The 22,316-nt window shown below is 37.1% G+C and overlaps 1 protein-coding gene across 2 annotated transcripts in view; it reads right to left on the bottom strand.

Moving 5' to 3' along the window:
• The window catches only part of LOC129730435 (metallo-beta-lactamase domain-containing protein 1), a 208,771-nt gene that overhangs the window by 116,551 nt on the left and 69,904 nt on the right, over positions 1-22,316 (bottom strand). For both annotated transcript variants that reach the window (XM_055689761.1, XM_055689762.1), the window contains exon 2: positions 21,592-21,756. In XM_055689761.1, coding sequence (XP_055545736.1) covers positions 21,592-21,756 — 165 coding nt within the window. The remainder of the gene's footprint in view (positions 1-21,591; positions 21,757-22,316) is intronic.

Here is a 22,316-nt window from a genome sequence, read left to right on the forward strand (position 1 = left end):
ATCGCTTTTATACCTTTGGGTTTACCAATGATAGCTATTCATTTCTTGGATATTTTGCCTTTCTCCTAGAAAGGCATTAGCTTGAATAACACTGTGTTACAGCGATTTAAAACTTCAGAAGTGACCTAGTGTAGGTTGTAGGTTTTGTTGAGTGTAACATTCGTTTGTACTAGAAATTTAACAAACACATCTAAAATTTTAAGTTATGGTCATAATACCGTTTTTTGGACCTCAGCGTAATTTTTTTCAACTCAGTCGTTTTCAAACCAATTTCAAATATATTAGCCGTTTTGGAAAGGAGATAGATATAGCTTTTCTCGTATGAGCGAAAGTTACACTCAACACTACAACTTAGACTAGGTCACTTCAGAAGTTCTTGCATTTTTTTTTTCGTTTGTAGCACAGTGTAATTTTTCTAATTCGTTAGAATAACTCATGTTGGTCGTAAACAACTAAGGTGATAAAAGGTTTTTTTTTGTAAATGTGAAATATTTACAGCAATTGAGAAAAACAAAATCTGGTAAAGAATTAGCAACTATCTTTGACGTAGGATTACGTCTTTGTTTTCTATACTAGATTACATTTTGTGAAATTGAAAATGAAACTGGCAAATGTTGCATCAGATTTCAAACGATTATAGCAAGCGAACGACTTAATGCATCTTGTTTGATATAATTGTTTAACATTGTTGCTTTACTGCTTAATGGTGAAAAAAGGTGAAAAATTCCAAGGTTAAGCTTTCCCATACATTTCCCTCGCTATTGGCTTGCTTCCCGAGCACGGATAACAATAACATGGACGGAATAAATTCCACTGCCTACACATTTTGACTCAACAAAGTGTTTTGGTTGTTTATCTTCAATCGGACTTAAAACTAGACTTTTGTTGGACCTGTTTAGTTGCACTAAAAATATCAAAACATGATTTTTTCCGTCCTGGTACGAAGGCACTTTCGATGCCTCATTTCTAAAGTTGAAAAAAAAAACTTGAATTTGATTCCACAGAATACTACACTTAATGTAATGGATTTTGTTATCATAACAAATGTTCCGACACAAGACAGAGTGGTAATATTTTGTTCACATGATTTTGATGACGATACCATTGCGTGACAAACATCAGAATAGATAGAGGGTTGCATGAGGCAATAGAAGTTTGCGTGTATTGATTATCACTCCAGTTTTTCATTGCACAGTCGTAATAAATATCACGGGTTTTCGTCACGGTTATTATGCTAAGATGTTATTATTTCTACACTACCACTGCACACTGGGCCAGGAAAGGACCGGTTTCCGATCTTCTACAAAATTTCTTAGTATAGTTGGGGCTTCAATTTGGATGTTTAAATTAGTTTGGAATTCAGCCGTGAAGGTGGCGTTGCGATGCCAACATCTTTCCCTTACACGCTAGAGCTTTGCGGCTTCCGACAATTATCTTAGGTCTCTTTAATGTATGACATTTTACAGAACATACAAAATTTCTAACTCTTCACGTTTCAGAGATCTGTGAGTTTTAAAAAAATTTGTCTAAATTTCACGTTTTATTGTGATAATAATTTTTTACATTTTCTCCTTGATAGAAATAAAATAATTACGTCATTTTCTTCCTAGTACAGAAGTTGCAGTGCAGCAACCGACCTTTTTCAAGGCTACTAAATGTATTTGGAAGAGCATAATGAATGGTTATTACTAAACTGTAACTGTGGTTTGATGCTGCTGATAATGTACAACAGTGTGATGTTTATTACGATTCGTTGATACTGCGATTTAGTCCGATATCAAACAGAAAAGTTCGGCACGTTCTGCTCACGGTGCTGAGTCTGTTTTAGAAAATTCACAACACTTCATTAACAAGGATGTAACGTCTTGGAGAGTTAACAAGGATGTAACGTCTTGGAGAGCGGTTATAGTTCGGCATTACAGCAGAATTTCGACCGCTTCACACCATTAAATTGATTAACCCTAATCGAGTGTATTTCCAAAGAGTGTATTCCAAAATTCATTGACATAAGACAGGCTGTCGTAATTCTACGTTAACTTGCGGTCGTACATATATTATAAATAACCTCTTCCACTTTATTTAAATACATGAAGTTATATGCTGGGCTGGAGCTAACCTAGCTTTATCGATTTAATGTCAAACAATTTTTAAATTTAAAATTTTCGCTTGAATCGTTCTGGTCTCCAATTTCTGATTGTTTCGTTGAGTTTGCCTTTTGCTTAGATAGGACAATTTTACCCAATTCGCTAAATTAAATGATTGTCTTGGTAGTGCAGCTACGAACAAAGGTTTGATTCGAATATGTATGAAATGACAGCAAATAAATAAGAGAGATCCATTCTTTTAGTATATATTATTATTTATAACATTTTAACGTTTTAGCACTGTTAGATAAAATTGCAGCAAATACTGGAGTTGCAATTCCCTCTACTATTTGTTTTAATGGAATACAAGAATACCGTACACCCTCCTACTATTTTTTTCACACAACATTTATTTGACACGGCACAATATAAAAAACGTGATTTTCAACAAGTTTTGAAGTTTTAAAGTTTTAAAGTTTTAAAGTTTTAAAGTTTCAAAGTTTTAAAGTTTTAAAGTTTTAATGTTTTAAAGTTTTAAAGTTTTAAAGTTTTAAAGTTTTAAAGTTTTAAAGTTTTAAAGTTTTAAAGTTTTAAAGTTTTAAAGTTTTAAAGTTTTAAAGTTTTAAAGTTTTAAAGTTTTAAAGTTTTAAAGTTTTAAAGTTTTAAAGTTTTAAAGTTTTAAAGTTTTAAAGTTTTAAAGTTTTAAAGTTTTAAAGTTTTAAAGTTTTAAAGATTTAAAGTTTTAAAGTTTTAAAGTTTTAAAGTTTTAAAGTTTTAAAGTTTTAAAGTTTTAAAGTTTTAAAGTTTTAAAGTTTTAAAGTTTTAAAGTTTTAAAGTTTTAAAGTTTTAAAGTTTTAAAGTTTTAAAGTTTTAAAGTTTTAAAGTTTTAAAGTTTTAAAGTTTTAAAGTTTTAAAGTTTTAAAGTTTTAAAGTTTTAAAGATTTAAAGTTTTAAAGTTTTAAAGTTTTAAAGTTTTAAAGTTTTAAAGTTTTAAAGTTTTAAAGTTTTAAAGTTTTAAAGTTTTAAAGTTTTAAAGTTTTAAAGTTTTAAAGTTTTAAAGTTTTAAAGTTTTAAAGTTTTAAAGTTTTAAAGTTTTAAAGTTTTAAAGTTTTAAAGTTTTAAAGTTTTAAAGTTTTAAAGTTTTAAAGTTTTAAAGTTTTAAAGTTTTAAAGTTTTAAAGTTTTAAAGTTTTAAAGTTTTAAAGTTTTAAAGTTTTAAAGTTTTAAAGTTTTAAAGTTTCAAAGTGTTAAAGTTTTAAAGATTTATAGTTTTATATTTGAAAATTCTGAAATTTCTTCATCTCAAAACTTTACCTGCCTTGATTCTGGTTTTTCTTATTATCTATGCATTTGAGGGAAGCAGAAACCCCTCAGAGCCAACACTTTAAACAAAAAAAAAAACGCCCATAAACAGCCTTAAAATGGCTACCTTTAAAAGCACTGCTCACTTATCGCATAAAATGCAAGCATAAATTCCATTTACCTAAGCCCAAACCCGCAGGGAGAAAGAATTAGTGAGCTTTCGGGATTTGCCCCGTCTATTCTGAGTGCAAATATTCATCAAAACCAAGGTCTCACACAACCGCCGGCCGCTTCTGTCTGACGACCTTTCGATGGAGAACGCTAAAAAGTAATAGCAGAGGCTACAACAACCCTCATACCATTCCGCTTATAATTGTGCTTCGGTTCAAAATAACGGGCAAACTATAGACAAAAGGCGAATTTTTTATTTAGCATTCTGAAATACTTCAGAGATGGCCCCGGGCTAGAGGTGCGCAATATAGGTACTACATACATACACACATACATCCAGAAAGTGTAAATGTTTGATTATGTTTAGAGCCCTCGCAGCATTTTCCTACCCTCTGCGTACCACGCCATGATTTCATCCTGACCTGATACATCCTGGCGCGGCACAGTAGCGGTGTGGTACGGTTCAACGGCGCAGAGGATGATACTCCCTACCCCGAGCGATGTAGCGCAATTTGGGAAAACACCGTAATGAATATTGCAGTGAGTTGCTTCTTCAATCGGCGGAGGGCTTTTTTTAAATTATGAACGGCCTTTCCCACCGCCGTAGTTGCGCCGTCGCGCTCGGTTGGTCGAATGACCAAGTTTTGTTTTTTGCTTTATTCCCATTTGGAAAGGCAGGAAATGGGCGTCAGAACAATTGCGTTAATGGGAGTTCGCTGTTAATGTAGACGGCAGTTGGAAAACAGCGGACGAATGCTGGAAAATGAGAATTTTACAGCATTGCCAACTCAACCACCGGTAAGTGCTGTGCGGTTTCTATTTGCTGATAGAACGCTTATCGGAAGGAATCGATTGCAGCGAAACTGTTCCAGTGCAACGTTTCGTTCCTGTAATAGGATGCGATACCTGTGAAAGTATATTAAACTATTAGGCGATAGAGGAGCTGACAGAACAGGTGCCTAGGTTATTTTGAAAATGGCATTCTGTTGGCAGTTGCAAATCTGTAATCTACCTCAATGAGCAACCTTGTTCGATAGCGGTTCGGTAATTGTCCACAATCGTATTATTCCTTGAGCATGAGCATGATTGACCGCCTGCGGTTGCTACTCCGTGTCCACAATCGTATTATTCCTTCGCTGTTGACAAACTTGGGGCAGTTTAGAACATCATCAAAACTTTACGATCTACCTCTAGCTCTTTTTATCACCGTATTTTCATTTTACACTTAGGACAGAGGAATGAACTCACAGCAGTTAGTATTTTAAACACTGAGCTAAAACTTATTGTGGTATTAGGCGAAAGTAATTGCCATAAAAAAGCTTACAGAACCCATTAAATGTTCTTGAATACCTATTTCCATATGGCTACCTAAATCAAAAACGTCAGCAATGAACAAGAATGGTGGATATACAGACAAAACTGTTTTATTCAGACTTTACTGACTTCATTATGGATTATCTATAGATAAATGTATTTCTTCATAGATAACGTGTATAACATGTGGTATTAACCCTTTTAAAACAAAAAAGTATCAGAAAACCATTCATTTAAAAGCATTTCAATACTCTTGTAAGTTTGAATAGGTTTTTGTATATTTACTGTTTTCTTTTATTAAACGAAAGCGAGTTTTTGTTTAATGGTCTACATTCTGACCTAGGTCGAACAGATTTATACTTGCGAGATTTTTCATCAACCGAGTGTTAGTTATTTTCAAATAGTGCAGCAAGAAATAAAAACAATACGATTACATCATAATAACATCGATCTAACAAGCAGATTACACCATTTTCACATCCCTGTCCCATCGGCTATAGCATACAAATGTGCACAAAAACTTTCAGCCTTATCTGATTACTTCTTATTCAAAACCTTCGCTGGCGAAAAAAATTGCCTGCGGTCGGAAAATGTTTTCGATCGGATTAAAAGGACATTTTATAATCGAGAAAAAATCGACATTGAAAATATTTGCCTAGCAAAATTGGAAAGGTTCTCAGCTCGCTTTAGGGCAGGATTATTTTGGGACCATAAACTGCCATCTTTTGCAATTTGGTTGAGAGTCATACAGCCGCAAACTGAAATAATACGTAAAGGAATTAATTTTCGGTTTGTTTTCTTTTAAGTGATTACATTTATTATGTAACACCGTGAAATACAGTAATTAATCGACCATCATTGTGAATTTCAGTCGAACTAAAGAAACTGCACTAACCGGATTATTGAATCTAGTGAAAATCACGTTATTTCCAACAGGACATTATTGAAAACCAATTATAAAGTCATCGTCCATATTCCTATCATACTCGACTCGGGACAACAGAATGAAAATTAATTCAAAACTTTCCCCACTAACCGGCCCTACGGCGCTCGGTGACGTCTGACGGTGTCCGCCGCCCGAAATTTCCGCTAGTTGCTTTACGCTTGGCAACTCTGGGAATTTATATGGACTACCAGAGGGAACTGAAGTCCCCAGCAGTGTGATGGGCAACCCTGGCAGCTTGTAAATGTGAAATTGCACCATCACTGCTTTTTCTAAATTGATGTTGATCAAATAAACGCACACTAGTTTGGGTGGGTTGAGGGACACCCACCAGGCTCTAGCTATAGTCGGTAGTTGCTTCCCAGATCAATTTCCTCATCCGCACGCGGTCTGCTATGTAGCTGTATAACTTTGCCATCTGTGAGGCCTTCGGGAGCTATAGGTCAGGTTCGAAACAACGACCAGTGCGAAGGGACAAGGTAGGTTGTATCTGATGGGAATATCGAGGTTATTAGGCGTCGCGCTTTGGCAACCTGCTGTGTGGAAAAAACACCTGCTGTTAGGAGCGAAATATGTGTACAGGTGAAGCTTTTCATCCCCAACAGTTGGTGGAATTCGTAGATGAAAAAATGATTGGAGTCTAGTGTAGTCGCAATGCGGTTTTGAACTAATTAAAAAATCTTCTCAGAATTCTCGGAAAAGTGGTGGCATTTAATTTCGTTTAATATGAACATCAAAAAGTTATGAGCGAAGGAAAAGTCCTGCATAACTAACCGACATGAAAATAGCACTTTTTTGCTAGTTCTAGTTTATAAAAACATCTAATTTAAAAACGTATCTTTTTTAAACCTAATAACCTTTTCAATAGCTGTCCTTCGTAGGCTAACAATACGTGACTTTTCCTACATAAAACTGGCTCAAATAGTAATTTGCTGACGCAGTGCTTATGTAATGCGTTGAAATTCATTTCAAAAATAGGAAAAACTAAATGGTTGAAAATCTTTTCGGATGTGGTCCTTTTTCATACACCGCACCAAAAAAAAAATTTGCACAAAAACAATCGCACAAACAAAAAAAAAACAGCATACAAAAAGGTCGTACAAAAAGGTCGTACAAAATAGAACTCGCACAAAAAAAGGTTTGATATAATGGAATGCAGTCATAAATGTTGTTTGATAGATGAATTGTAGAATAGTTTGAAGGTCGAATTATCGATTGTGCCACGCTCTACATTTTCGAAACAAAACAATGAAACTGAATATTTCGCGCTGTCATTTGGATTCGAACAGTTTCATTTTTATTTGATTCCTTTCGAATACTGTCATCGAATCACTTCTTTCTTTCTATCCCGTCTGGTGTTCATCGCGGTATCTCAAATGAAGCTGATGACTGTTTCAAATGACGGAGAGAGAGACTCTTTGCTTTCTTTGAGTATGTCAATTGAAATTAGCACCGCATCGCGCCGTTTGATGATAGTTTTCTCACACCACAAGACGCAGTTGGAACGGCAATGACATCCAATAAATACGCCACGCAAGTTTCGAATAATATTTCAGAGTTTTTTTTCTGTTGATCTTTAGCGCCCCGTGATCACTTCGGGCTGTGCAACTGGTACTGGCGTTCCTGTTTCTTTAATTTTCAAGCCATTCAGCTGTCAAAATAAAAGCAAGAGCTTTCGAGTAGTTTTCATGTGACTCACAAAGTGCTCGAAAATGATACAAATGCTTTTCAACTGAAAGCGACGGGTCAAAGCGTCATTATAACCTGATAATTGTCAACTGAAACTGACTTTGTCAGGTTCTGATGCCACGCATAGACGACAAAAGTAGATACTATTCGCCTTCTGTGACGACATCCTCTTCATTGTTGTTAATCTCGCTCATAAATAGCATACAATAATCATAATAGTTTTCTGCTACCGATACCACACACTGGAGCAGCATTGCCACATTTTCATCTATACTGGGAGCAGCAAAAATCTTTTTAATTTGTACAATTTCCGAAAAAAATCAGTTGTTCTGTAATAGTTATTTATTTACAACCTTCAAAATAACAACTTCAACAGAATTTTTTCATTTGAAAAAAACTGTGAGAACATTGACTCTATTATTATTAGTTCTGAACTACTAGTAGCTTGTCAATAAAATTTTTGGTTTGCAAAATTGCATTCAATACATCTGTTACAAATTTTTTGTCTATCTTTTCGGGACGTTTAAATCATTCAAACTTATCTGTATTTTTTCACAAACGGCTAGACAGTCGTGTTCATTTGATAATCGTGAGGTCAAACGATTATAACAAACGGGTAACACAAATATATCTGAACTTGATAGAAATAACAAAGCTTGAAATATTCTTGTTATGCCAGAATGATAAAAAGTACAGAATTATATCAAATTCTGTTATCATACACTTGAATGTTCAAAAATGTGTTTTTTCAAAGCATATTTATAACAAAATTTGTTATTCAATTGAAAAAATATTGTACATTCAGAATAATTCCAAGTTTAGGACACAAGTTGAAACCAAAAGTTTGTAACAAAATATCAACATTTGTTATAATCCTGATATTTTTGACTGATCGGGGTGTTTGTGAAGCTGCTAACCTTTACTTTCAATTGAAAGTCATTTGTTTTTTTTTTTTCGAGCACTTTGTGAGTCCCGTGAAAACTAGTTGAATGCTCTTGTATCATTTTTGACAGCTGTAAATCTCGAATAGGAAACAAATGATTTTTAATTGGGTCTTAAAGCTATACCAGTTTATATGTAGCATTTGAGAAAGAACTTGTAATTAATCTCATTTGATAGCAAAAATGACCAGCGTGATTCGATGAAAGTTGTCAAAAAAATGGAATAAAAATGACATTGCTTCGAATGCTTCGAAAATGTGAATCACTGCTCTAGAGCACTCTCTTTCTCGGCCTTTTTCGCTTCATTCGTTGCTCATCAATACGCGTGATGCACACGAATTTGCTCGAACGAACATTACCTCGCATTTACTTCCGAAATCATATGCACACATGTTGATACACTCGCGTCTACTCTCCTAAACCCTCCATATACAGGGGTATAAAAAAACCGAAAACATCAAGAGCGTCACGAAAATTGTCCACTTTCAAACGTTTTAAACTCAGTCAGTTTCCAACCGATATTCCTTATTTTCTCAGCAATCGATAAGAAAGTCATCTGTGCACCCGTTCAAATACAAAAAATATCAATTTGATTATTCGAACTATTGTACTATTGAAAATTATCATGTCTCGTTGAAACGCCGATTTCAACCTCTGATTAGTCGCATAATGTTTGCTTTCCCTAACCCGGTCGACAAAATATCATACCTAGTCAACCGATAAAAACCTGCTTCTGCTCAAACCAATCATTTTACTAATGGATGATGGGAAGAACGGTCCCAACTTAGTGGCAGCTGAAAACAGCAGTGGGTAGCAATAACAGTAACGGCAGCGGCAGTGATATATCTGAACACTGGATTGCAAGAGGATGATTTACAACAGAATATAACAACAGAAGGAGAATCATCCCAACATAAAAGCATATTCAAGGAAATACAGTAACATAAGACAGACAGTAATAATTCTACGTTAACCTTGCGGTTATGTCTTATAAACAACCACTTCACTATTTCAGCATGTTTCTACTAGCGTACTATTTCACAGACGCGAAGTAGAAAGATAAAAGTACGAGGGTGGAATTCAAGACACGACCGTAACTATGCAACTATGCGCAACGTAGGACTACAATAGTTTTATATTTCCTTTTGAGGCTCTGTTTGATTTGAGCTCGTTTTACATGTGCCAAAAACGAGCGACTATGTTCAATCACATTTTTCTAGTTTTCTTGATTTTTTACCCAATTTCAGCTCAACATGCTCCGAAAGAAAGGTATTTTGGTTCTTTATGTTGCCGCAGCAGATGGAATCGTTAAAACGGCTCCTGAGAATTAACCGGAACATGATCCGGTAATATAATGATCATGATCAAAGCAGCCTCTAATTACCCAAATGGTAATATCAGTATCTAGGTCGTCAGCCTAACTTCATCAAGCGACACCTCAAACGACTTGGAACCCAAACTAGTTTATTGGTGGCCATATCAACTGTTAATGTCGTCTTTGGCCCTTTAAAAAATAAAAAAGTCATGAAAAGAGAACCGTTCATTTTTGGCATGGTTCGATTTCGGCAACAGAAAAAATTCTGGCGTGTTTCTAAAATCGAACAGGGTCTGTATTTTTATTATTAATTTGCAGTACTCTATTTTGGAAAAAAAAACTCTTCAATATTGATGAATACCTTTTATTATAATACATATAGAATGTTAGAAACATGTTTATATTCAATTCAGGTCAATTTTAACAGTTTATCAATAAACAGAATCAGAAAAAAATGAATCAGTTTTAAGATACCAAAAAACAACCAAGATGCCATATTTGGAAGTCGTATGTCTGTTATCTTCAAAACAAGGGGTAGAATGATAAACAACATTAGCCTCAGCAATTAATGCATAGTGTTGTTCAATTACAAGTAAGGTTATGGAAAGTAATATTATCTTGAATATGTTAATGTAAAAAATGTTTCAATTGAAAAATAGAAATACAAATGTGGTCACTCCAATATCAATGATGAAGATGAAATGAGTTTGGTTTTCCTCTATACCGCCACCGCAGGATGCAAATAGGATTGACATATTGAACTGAATTCATTTAGCTAGCAAAATATAATCATCAGTACAGCTCGTTTAATTACCTTTTGAAAGATTAAAAGATCTGTACGGAGCATTTTGGTTCTCTATTGTCTTTTAAATACTCTATATTTAGTTATTTTAATAAATCTGAGAAAAACTGAGTGTATAGTTCAAAACTAAACGTATTTTATCTGTACAATGCACCGAATTTATATACTCTGCTATCTGCCTCTACCGACACGTACAAAATTTTTTGTCCCCGGTGGTGCAGCGTATTTTGTGGCCTATATTGAATACTGATATTTGCTACTATACGAAACAAGAAGAAGAAGACACTTCAAACGGCACTTCGATTATGGTCCAGATCGCAAAACGACACCTACGCGTTAACCCAACACGCATCACTGTGCGTCGACAGCAGCAATGTAGTCTTTTGGCTTGGCAAATGAATATCAAGTTCTTCTGCACTGACAGATGACGAGTGACCAGCGCTCTATTCATACATTGCTCGGTGCTTCAAGACATCAGTTTTAATTACATTCTAACAGCAGAACGTAAAACTGTCTGATAGTGGAGGTGGTTACGAACTTTCCGAAAAAGCTTCACCTTCAAGACATCAAAATAGTCTACGCTCATAGAAGCGAACGTTAGTTGACCTATTGGGACGGGGAGATTCTGTCAATATTTTTTTGCCACTGCTATACAGGATATCACAGTAGGCAGTTGGTGTTTACTCATGAAGTCTGTGACAGGCTGATTGGTACATTGTTCGTAAAAATTCAACCTTGAAACTTTTATGAAATTTTCACTATTTAACAATGCAGTGATAACGATGAATGAAGAATCACAAAATTGTCCATCATTTTATCAATCCAACGACATGTTGATCCATCATGTGGTTACATCAGTATTAACGTTTGAAATCTTTCATTCCAACGTTACACCTTGGTTTTAGTTTCCGCAGGATGTATCTCAATTTAGTGAGGTTAGACATAGTCATACGTCAAAAAAACCTTTGCGATTGAGTTCATGTTAGCAGCTACTCTGGCAAGTTCGTGAAAATGATAAAACAAAACAGAATGGGTGGAACTGAATCCTGCTCGATGAGAGCAAAAACTGATTTCCAATGCTTCAATTAAAAAAAAATCACAGGAAGGTTGTATGCAAAGCCACGACAGCAAGGTTGAAGTAGAATACTTTTACAAGAAAGATAACCCGGCTGCTTGCGTGTCAGTCATTTTTTCTAGTGAATAAACGTTGACCGTTAATTGGCAGTATTGTAATTTCTTTTTGTTTGATATTTTGAATGAAGTTCATTGAATATTTTTAAATTTTGTGCAAATGTGAAGTTGAAGTGCTGCCGAATTGTAATATGTACATTTAATACGACATCATTAAACAGGAACGGAACAAAGGCTACGGTTATGCAGAAGGCGAATAACGGCGCGATGCGATTCGCCTTACCGTGGTGAAATGTACAGCTCTTTTTAAGGCGAAGTAGAGCTATACATTTCGACACATTTCGTCTTGCCGAATCGCATCGCGCCGTTATTCGCGTACTGCATAACCGTAGCCAAACACTAAGCGACGCAAACACGTAATAATAGTCAGAGTATGCATGTAGATGAAGATAATTAACTTTGGATTATAGCGCAAAACGAGAAAATATTAACTCTTCAAATATTTATTTGTGTTCTTCAAATTTCAGTAGTTAAATTTGATATCCGACGAAATGTCTGTTTATTATCTGATGACGCACTTATATAGGCCAAATGATGCATTCCCAATTTACTAGGTCCATAACTCTGCCGACCGTGCTTGGTAAAGCAATCGTATAACGACCAATCAGAGGTCGAAATTTGTGTTTTGACAAGGCTTAAGAATTTTCAATAGTACAATAGTTCGAATTATAAAATTGCAATTCCATGCATTTGGTAGGAATCTTAGAAGATTTTCTAATCGATTGCTGCAAAAACGAAGGAAATCCATCGAACATTAACCGATTTATTAGCATTTGAAATTGGACATATTTCTCACTTTTTTCTGTTTTAGATTTTCATTTCACATCCCTATATAGCCGAACTTCCTGAGAGAAGTATTCTACTTCAAAACCGCGCTGCTCCTGAGACGTGGTGACAAACCACAGGGCTAGTGCTGCTGCTAAGGAAGGACGACTGCTGTTGTCACTGTCTAGAACTATTATGAGCGGCTCCGGCTGAAACAGGCTCTTATATAGGGATGAAAATAGGAATGAATTATTTTACGTACGTGGTGGAATGATATAACTTGAAAAATATGTGTGACTTCATTCCGGCTCAGAGCGATCATTTGATAAGCTCCACCTTTTTTTCAGTTTCTAAAGTTTTTCCTCAGTTTCGTAGCACGGATGCACAAAAATGATTTCTTGTCGAGCCGGACCGATAGCACTCTCATTGAAGCAACAACATAACATGTTTTGTGTCGTGTTGTGCAGCTTCGTTGAAGAAAATGTTCCCGTCCCCGTGTCGCATGTAAGCAGATTATTGCGTTCAGAAGACAGTAGATAATGTATCCAGCGAATAAACACCGATGGTGCTCTCACACACGCAACGGTTTTAACCCGTATCTTATTGCGGTTTGTAACATCAAGCGATTGCGTTTGCTCGCTGTTGCGTGTTGCATCATGTTGCAACTTGGCAGCTGGGAGACGACGAAATTCTGTTTACGCTGATTGATTGAATCGTCTTCATATTAGCTCTGCATAGTCGAACTAACTGCTTTTGTGAATGCGTTCTAACAGGGCAGTTTATTATTCAATGTCGGTTATGCTGATCGCAGCGTTTGCGCTGCCCTTACAGTGGGGAGTTTACTAAATAAAGTAAAAATTAGACAACTACAACAGAATTTGGTTGCATCCCGCACAGAATGTCTGCTTGTGTTGATGCCAGAAAATTATTAACCTTCAATTATTTTTTTATTTGCCTTCTAAAAAAGCATTTTGCTGTTCAAAATCGGTTGCTAATTACAACCTTTGAGCTGCCCTAACATTGGGGGAATTAAGATACACGGACAACATGCACTGTGGAAGCTATTTCACATTCAGTAAATTAGACGGGTGCGACAAATTTAAATTGCTAGGATGCAACACAGAATACTTGCTTGCGTTGACAAAAATTATTAACTTTCAATGACTTGTTTACTTGCTTTCAAAAAGGCATTTTGATTTCCAAAATTGGATTTCCTGATGGCAATCTTCATGCTGCCCCAAGACGGGGGGAATAATGGCTGTCTGGCGACACACGCTGAGAAAAACCGAGACGTGGTGACAAACCACAGGGCTAGTGCTGCTGCTAAGGAAGGACGACTGCTGTTGTCGCTGTCTAGAACTATTATGAGCGGCTCCGGCTGAAACAGGCTCTTATATAGGCCGAATAGCATGTTTTCAATTGCAAGGTATATGATCCTGTCGACCGTGCTTGGGAAGCAAGCATATAACGACCAATCAGAGGTCGAATTTTTCGTTTTGACAAGGCTTGACTATTTTCAATAGTACAATAGTTCGAATAATAAAATTACAATTATCTTATTTTGGGAAGAATCTTAGAAGATTTTCCAATCTATTGCTGCAAGAACGAAGGAAATCCATCGAATACTAACCGATTTATTAGCATTTGAAATTGGACATATGTTTCACTTTTTTCGGTTTTAGATTTTCATTTCACATCCCTATGTAGCCGAACTTCCTGAGAGAAGTATTCTACTTCAATATGTAGTCGTCCTCAACAAGACGGTTTGTTTAGATTTTTACAAAGTTGACAATTAATTGAATTATACTAGTAGTTAACTTTTTCATTCCCCTTGTTGAGTACAAATTACAATCGATACAAATTACCAAGGCCCTCAAAGTCCTTGAAATAGCATGGATTCTCACTCAATACGATGATATTTTTACTATCGGGCTGATTTATAACATGTATATAACACAGACTAAACAGAAAGGAAATTGTTCAAAAAATAACTATTTTTAACACTATTAGCAACGTTGTGGCGGGTGGCAGAAAAATAATAACTAGTTAAATTGAATAATTTTGAGGCGCTTAAAAAGGTTGCTCTAAAAAGTGTCGGGAAGTTTAATTTATCTTCATTGTGGATTTTCATTTGCCGATGACATGAGATGATTCTAGTTCTCTTGCTATTTCTTCACATACTGCAAACAACGGCGTCCGTTATGGAAGGCTGCTATAGAGATGGGAAACCTATCGATAATCATCGATAGTATCGAAAGTTGCCAGCTATCGATAGAATAGTCAAGGTCTCAGCGTTATCGATAGTTATTGATATTTCCTTTGCATTGGCTTTCATACTCCACAATCATGCCAGGACTGAAAAAAATAAATTGGCCTTGCCAGTGTTGGAAGGCACTTTGATACTTGTTCGCCTTTTGAGAGAATCATTTTCGCTCACTCTAACTCGTACGGAAAACGAAAAGATATCGCATAAGTGCAAACGATGTGTGCGAATAAACTTTTAAATATTCTTCTTGTCCACAATGGAGGCAACATTTTGTTATTTTTCTGCATCTGCTTCTAGCTGTCAAACTATCGGTAATTATCGATAGTTATCGATAGTATTGGAAAATTATTGATAGCGATTTTAGTCGATATTTGGGGAGCTCCGTAGCCGCAAGGTTACAGCGTCCGCTTTGGTAAGCAGGTGGTCGTGGGTTCGAATCTTAGTGGAATCAGGCCATTTGGTTGTCAAAGGACTTCCGCATGGGTTTATTCTCAGGCTCCCCACCACGTACTCTCCCTTAAATCTGAATTCTACAGTACCCCTGTTGACTCTCCTTCTAACAAAAATAAGTCCCTATTATAATAAAACTGGTGTGAGTAACGTATGAAAGTTCTCTCCAGGGAATTGTAATTGGGCGATATTGTTAGGAGGGACAGAGGCTCGGTATAGTAGAGTAGTAAGCTTGAAACGAAAAGGTAAAACTTACACATAAGCACGGATATGAATGATAAGTGTATCACTTACTTCAATAGTGATACTGCCAATAATATGACGTGCGCAGTACAGAAAAAAACCTCGGCAATATCACAATAGATCTTAGCTCTGGTCGCAGTGATGAGTCCACACAGAAACATATACATAGTCGATATTTTCCATCCCTAGACTGCAATCGAATGAGCGGGTGTTACAGCAAAAAGCATACAAACATATCAGTTGAATTCGATACTGGTACAACTCAAAATAAATAGTTTTGAGAAAAACGTGTTTGGAAATCAGCGTCAAAAATTTCTTTTTTCATTTCCACGAAAACTTCGAATTTCATGATTTCCCATTCTCATAAAACCTTTCTAGATCTACCATGTGCGTACGATAATTTCTGCTTGCTGCTGGTCGATTCACGTTCCCGTGAATTATCCTCTTACAACAGTGATCGAATGAAGACGGAATTTGTGCATGCTCATGGGCGCAACTAAGGAAAATTTCTAGGGGGGGCTAGTTTTCATGTATGTAATTTTAATAAACAGGAAAAGGAGTTTTAATACGCTTATTTAATAACGCTTAAAATAGTGTCGTAACAGCAGAAAAAATCACTTCGGGATAAAATCTACTGAATATCTTGAACACAGCGCCAACGCCAACCTCTTCCAGCAACACTGATTTGATATTGAGGAGAGCCAGGTTTGGTAAATGGCTGGGCAGTGCTTTTTAACAGCACACCCGTACTAGCTGGAATAAAATAGACCCCAGTGTGGTTCAAGGCATAATGCCCTATTCCTACCTCCACGTGGTACCGACTGCGATACGAGCAACCAAGGGAAAACCGGTTAACCGGTGGGAACTTGGTCGTATGCTAACAGTAAAAGGGTAGTTGTTCTCCTTAGAGAGCAGCTTGTCTGAACCCCACAGGCTAGGGGCGGCACTATTCCCAATGCGCACTGCCCTCACGAAGGAAGACCTGATGCAGAGAAAGAAACGTTCTACGCACAGCTGGAGAAACTTTACGATAGCTGCTCGCGTAGAGACATCAAGATCGTCATTGGGGACATTAACGGAAGGAAAGACTTATATAATCCGGTGATCGGCCCGCACAGCTTGTACACCGTGACGAACGACAACGGCCAGCTATGCACCAACTTCGCAGCTTCCCACGGGCTGGCAGTCCAAAGTCCCTTCTTTCCTCGACCAACATACAGCAAAACAATTGACCACGTTCTCACCGACGGCCCGTTCTTCTCAGACATTACATACGTACGCACCAATTACAGTGCTGATCGGACATGACTACTTCAATACAAAAAACTACAAAACCCTGGTATAACCGGTAGTCCTCTACGGAAGTTCTCTTGGTGTTTTCGAACGGAAGGTGCTTTGAACTATTTACGGTGGAGTACAAACGGACGACGGATAACGGCGACAGCGCATGAACCATTAGCTACAAGCGCTGCTTGGAGAGAACACCATTGTGCACCTGGCGAATGGCAATAGCAGCGAACCCTACCGGCACCAGAAAGTAAGGGGCGCAGGAACTGGTGAAACACAGCCCAAAACCGAGTAAAATGGCGACAACTTCTTGATACAGCACGAGTTACTACAGCTCTTGTCTGACTGGTAAGATGAGTAAGAGAGCTAGGTTTGAGAAACGATCCTGGGTGCAGAACTAGTTCTTAGCCAATGAATGACGACATCTCAATTTGTGTTGATTATGATGCTATGATAAGTAGTATGGAATGTATTAATATTGAATACAATCATTCTCTGGGAAATTATAGGGGGGGCTAAACACTTTCTAGAGGGGGCTGAAGGCCCCCCTAGCCCCCCCGTAGTTGCGCCCATGTTACTACCGAGAACTATACTTCCGGTGGGTGTGTCGTTGTGCACTCGAGTGAGCAAAACAACAACAATAACAACAAAAGATTAGACGTTTAGATACAATAACTGCTTGTCTTCACATGATCCATCCCTTTTGTTAGGAAGGGGGTCTCATTTTTGGCCAAGCCGGTGAAAACATAAAAATCTCGCTTCAGCTATGAGACAGAATCATCGCGTCTTGGATAACCCCCCTCCCGCAGAACGGGGAGGATCATGTGAAGACAAATTGTTATTGTATCCTTGAGTATCACTTACATTCTTGATATTACATTAGGTAGATTTCAAATACGCTAATCTAACGTCGAGATAAACCTATTTTAGTATTGTAGGGGAATCGAGGTAGAATCGACATGTTGCTGACATTTTACGTAGATCAGACACCTACCAATCGATTTATGAGACTTTTTTTTACTCAATATAAGAAATAATTTGAATTCCACTTTTAGATATTAGCTCATTACCATTAATGCTCATATATACTCGAAATATTATTTCGCTTTGTGAAATGCGCTAAAACCATGCCAAAATCAATTTAGTAGAATCACTGTTTTGAGCTCAGTTTTGTCCGATTTAAGATCTGTTTGGAGGATTTGGCTTTAAAACAAAATGGTGTAGAAAAAACATCGATAATTTCCGATTTCTCGAAAATTCAAAATGGCGCCATTTTTGCCCCTGAAGTTGAAATAAGACCAAATCGGGAAAATTTGGTTTTGTATCAAAATGCACAAAAAAATTAAGAAAGCAGAAAAAAAGTCAATTTTTATTGTTATAGATAGACTGTGTTATAGATTATTGTTTTAGTGTCTCTAGCCAACTTACGTGAGAGTGTCGTATAGAAATTGCTCGCCGAGTTCGTCGCTTTAACGTTATGTATACGAGAAAACTCATTTAAGGAAACCGTTATGGCTAGGGACATCAAAACTCACAGGAATGCTTGAATAGCTATAATCTTTGATTTTTTTGCCGGTTTGAGCTGTTGGAGTGACCAGTGTTATCAAAGCAACATTTTTGATCTCGTACAGGACGAGTTAAAACCATGACTTTGCATCCATCTAGAAGAAAATTAATTATTCCTAAGGGCCGTAGTCCCACGTTAAACATGCGGTAGTGTCTTGAACACCACCGTCAAACTTTGTAAAATTTGCTTTTCACTTCGCTCGGTTACCTTTTTTGTTTGCCTTATACCTACACGATTTAACTTTTCATCATGCTTTTCCAGTATTTTGATTATTCAAAAGTCTCTGTAAACGAAGCTTAAATGTTTTATGTTTGTATTCCAGTTCAGTAAAAACCGCTAGTTTCAGAAAGATGCTTTTGTCCCGTATACTAACAGTAACGTAACGGAACCTTAAAATTATAAATTAACAAGATTAAAAAAAAATGTTTGATAGAGTGAAACTAGGATATTTAAGTCAACAATGAAAATGCGAATATCGCGACAAGAACTCGACGCAAAGTGATCCACTTGTAAATGAAAATCGACTGATTATTTAGAAACACAGTTTTATTCAACAGTCAAAATAATAAAAATAAACATGATTCAAGCTTGCGGCATCTTTTATGCGTCTATACTGTACAAGAACCACATATGATAAAATATTTTGCAATAGGTACATAAAATCTGATGTCTTTTATTTGCAAAAGTAAGGAACTATTAAAACCACTGAAAAAGCTTTTCACCACCCATGATTGCTACTCATAACATGTACCAGAATATGTACTTGAAACACTCTCATACTATGCTTCAATCTACTATAAAATCGTTAATCGAGAATTGTTCTTTGAAAAAAAACATTGTTTTTTGCTGCATATACAACTAGTGTAAAACAAATTTACAGGATAAGCCCATCAAACTGCTATGAAAGCAAACGTCAGTTTGTTACAAGTGTCCAATCTACACCAGAATAGCAGACAAATGAAAATAGTCAATGGTTGGCGGTAGCAAAAAAAAATCTATCGCGTCTGTTTAGCCGCCCCCACCCAAATGACGTACTTCCATTATTTGCCGACCTGTTCATGTTCCGCGCGCACTCTGCTCCGCAGTGAAGCCTCGATAACCCGACATCCGAGCCAGAGATGGAAATAAAAAAGACGGTGAAAATCCGTTGCGCTTCCCATATGCTTCCAACTGGAAAAATCGATAATTTTAATTTTCTTCTCTAGATTTCCATTAGCATAGCTTCCGTACAACGAGCCAACTTACGAATTGCGCTAAGAAGAGAAAAAAAGGTCACAAGGGGAGAGTGACTGCGGGTGGGGACGAATTGCCGCAAATTCAACTTTCATTTCCCAAGGGATGCTTCCGCATGCATGTCGCCGGCGCAGGTTAATCGTCTAAGAGCACCATTTTCCACGAGTAGACGGGTGTATGTGGACGAAATAATCTACACAAGTTTGTCCGCAAGTTGATGAAAAATCCGCCGCAGAAGTCCGAAACCAAAACTGACACCAAAAGGTGAAAATGGGTCCCGCAGGATAGTACGGGGATAATTAAACAGAAAAACTTGTCAGCAACTGGATCTGGGTTTTCCTATTATGTCGTATTTCCCTGTGCGGAATCGGGATTAAGCTTACACTCGAAAAGATTTCCTGCTGCAGGCAGTTTTGTGGTTGTACACTTGAGTTACTGACGACGCATTAAATTTCGACACTCTGTTTAAATTTGCACGGGTCCGTTTGTTTTGCTTTATGGGCTTCATTAGCCGACGGTAAACTTTCTATTGCAAACAGTCGAATTTATGAACCGTTGCCGATCAGTTGGAGATGTACCCGTACAGTGGAATATTAACATTTGTGCCATAAATCTTGCTAATGAAACATAATCGCATTTTAAATGATTGAAAGCATGGTAACACTATGTAACAAGCTGTTTGGTGTACTGGGTCGACTTTAGAAACACCATTACGTGGCATGTTTCCATTAACAGCTTAAATAAATGTGGGCGATTGGCATGTGGATATTGCGTTGACAGTGTTTTATAGCCAGAAATAAAAAAAATGTGAAATGTCTGAATGAATTGAATTGATGGATTTATTGAAAAGAGAGACAACACATCAGTTAATCGAGCAAGTCATCAGAAGCGAACCTCATGTTTGTAATTCACAGTGTGTTCAAATTGATGCAATATTTGACAGCGAAAGCTTCAAGCTGAATCTCACTTGTATAGACAAACATTGCGAGAAAAATGTATAAAATAGCCTTCGAAAAACTTGGTAGAAAGAGGTGCTCTCTTAGAAGTTAAACTTTTTTAAACAATGTCCTGATATTGGACAACAAAGCTCAAAACAATATCGATAATCAATATCACTAAAACGGATACGTCCAAAAAAATCATTACAACGAGCTGTATCACCTGCGAATCTGCGTTTTTGCGAAAAGGTTATGTTTAAAAGGACATTCCAATTTTATCAAAACGCTTTTGCTGTTTTGTCTAACCAAGCGCCCGAAACATTAAAAATTTACCCTTCCACAAATTGTCTGTATGCTTTCTGTATCTTGCTACAAATTTTTTTTATTGTGACTGTTTTTTTCATGAAAGAAAACTTATAAATTTCCACATCCAGTGGCGTTAATAACTCAATTCTAAAAAATGGTGCTTGGTTCGGTTTGGTCGCAACATATCTGCTGTAAATTATCGCCTCTATTACAACAGCATTCATAAGCTCGATCGGGAGTACTAAATAAACATTTAAACGAATCGATTCCAACTTTCCAACAAATGATTAAATTTCCTCTTTGATACAGGATGCAATGCAAGCTATCGACTAAACTATTCCTATTTCCGGCAAGCCGTTTCCGCCAGATGCGGACTGACTGACACCCTTTTCTTTCACCTGCCCGTTGAATACACACACACAGAGTTAAAATTAGTTCCTCGTGCCGCATCTTTGAGAAAAAAAGGGTTCAGAAGAGCTATCCGGTTTCGTCAATATATGCTCCTGAACCGGGACGCCCATCGAGAACGAATCGTTTTCTGTCGTCCTGGAAGCGCGGATGGCACTGAGCCCAATCAGCCTAACCCTTTTCATCGTTGCTCTTGACGCCGGCCAATGATTAGTAAGATTCGTCTCTCAGTGTGGGGTTATCAGTTTCCTCCGGTAGCCCAGATTCAGGTCGGTGCACCACACAACAAAGCTGGTCGGACACATGTCAGCCAAATCATGTCAACACTTTCCGTACACTACTGTAACATATAGCATAGATGTATGAAGGACACTTACCAATGCTAAAGTCATGGATGAAGTAACGATTCCGCTGGGATATGTTGGTTCCTACGATGTGTTTGGCCTTTAAGAACAGATTATTATTCCCCAGATGGTCGGAATGTCCATGAGTGCTCACAACCCAATCGATGTCGTCGGTACTTAGACAGCTCTCCTGCAACCCTGTTGATGATAGAAGGAAGGATGAGAATCACAAATAGAACAAACGTGAGTAACGATTTGAAATGTTAGCTGAGTACGATGAATGGGGAAGAAAAGGAGACCATCTGTATATGTTACTATCATCGTCATCCGGCTAGGCATGACACTTGTATATTTTTTCTAATCAGTCACATGTTTCTTGTTGGTTCACTAAGATTGAAGTAAAGCTGTCTGTCACTGTTGACAAAGATGCTGACAGTGAATTTTAAAAGCACATCATCATGTGCCCATCTCAAAGAAGCAATGCAGCGATGTCAGTCGCAAATCATCGTTAGTACCTATTAGTTATCCTGACTCATCACCCTCGCACATAAAAAAACAAAATAAAAGATCGACCGGCAAGCAAAAATGGATGGAAAAGCTTCCCATGACATCAAAAGTCGCGAGTCAAAATCATCATCATCCTTCTGTTGAAAACTCGACATTTTTTAAGCTGTCAGGATCAGTAATTAGCAGGCTTCAAATTAAGACATTAAATCATGAAATAACGACTGTTGCACAGTGTCTCAACGCTGTGAAGA

This window comes from Wyeomyia smithii, chromosome 3 (genome assembly GCF_029784165.1).
Source record: "Wyeomyia smithii strain HCP4-BCI-WySm-NY-G18 chromosome 3, ASM2978416v1, whole genome shotgun sequence".
Lineage (NCBI taxonomy): Eukaryota > Metazoa > Arthropoda > Insecta > Diptera > Culicidae > Wyeomyia > Wyeomyia smithii.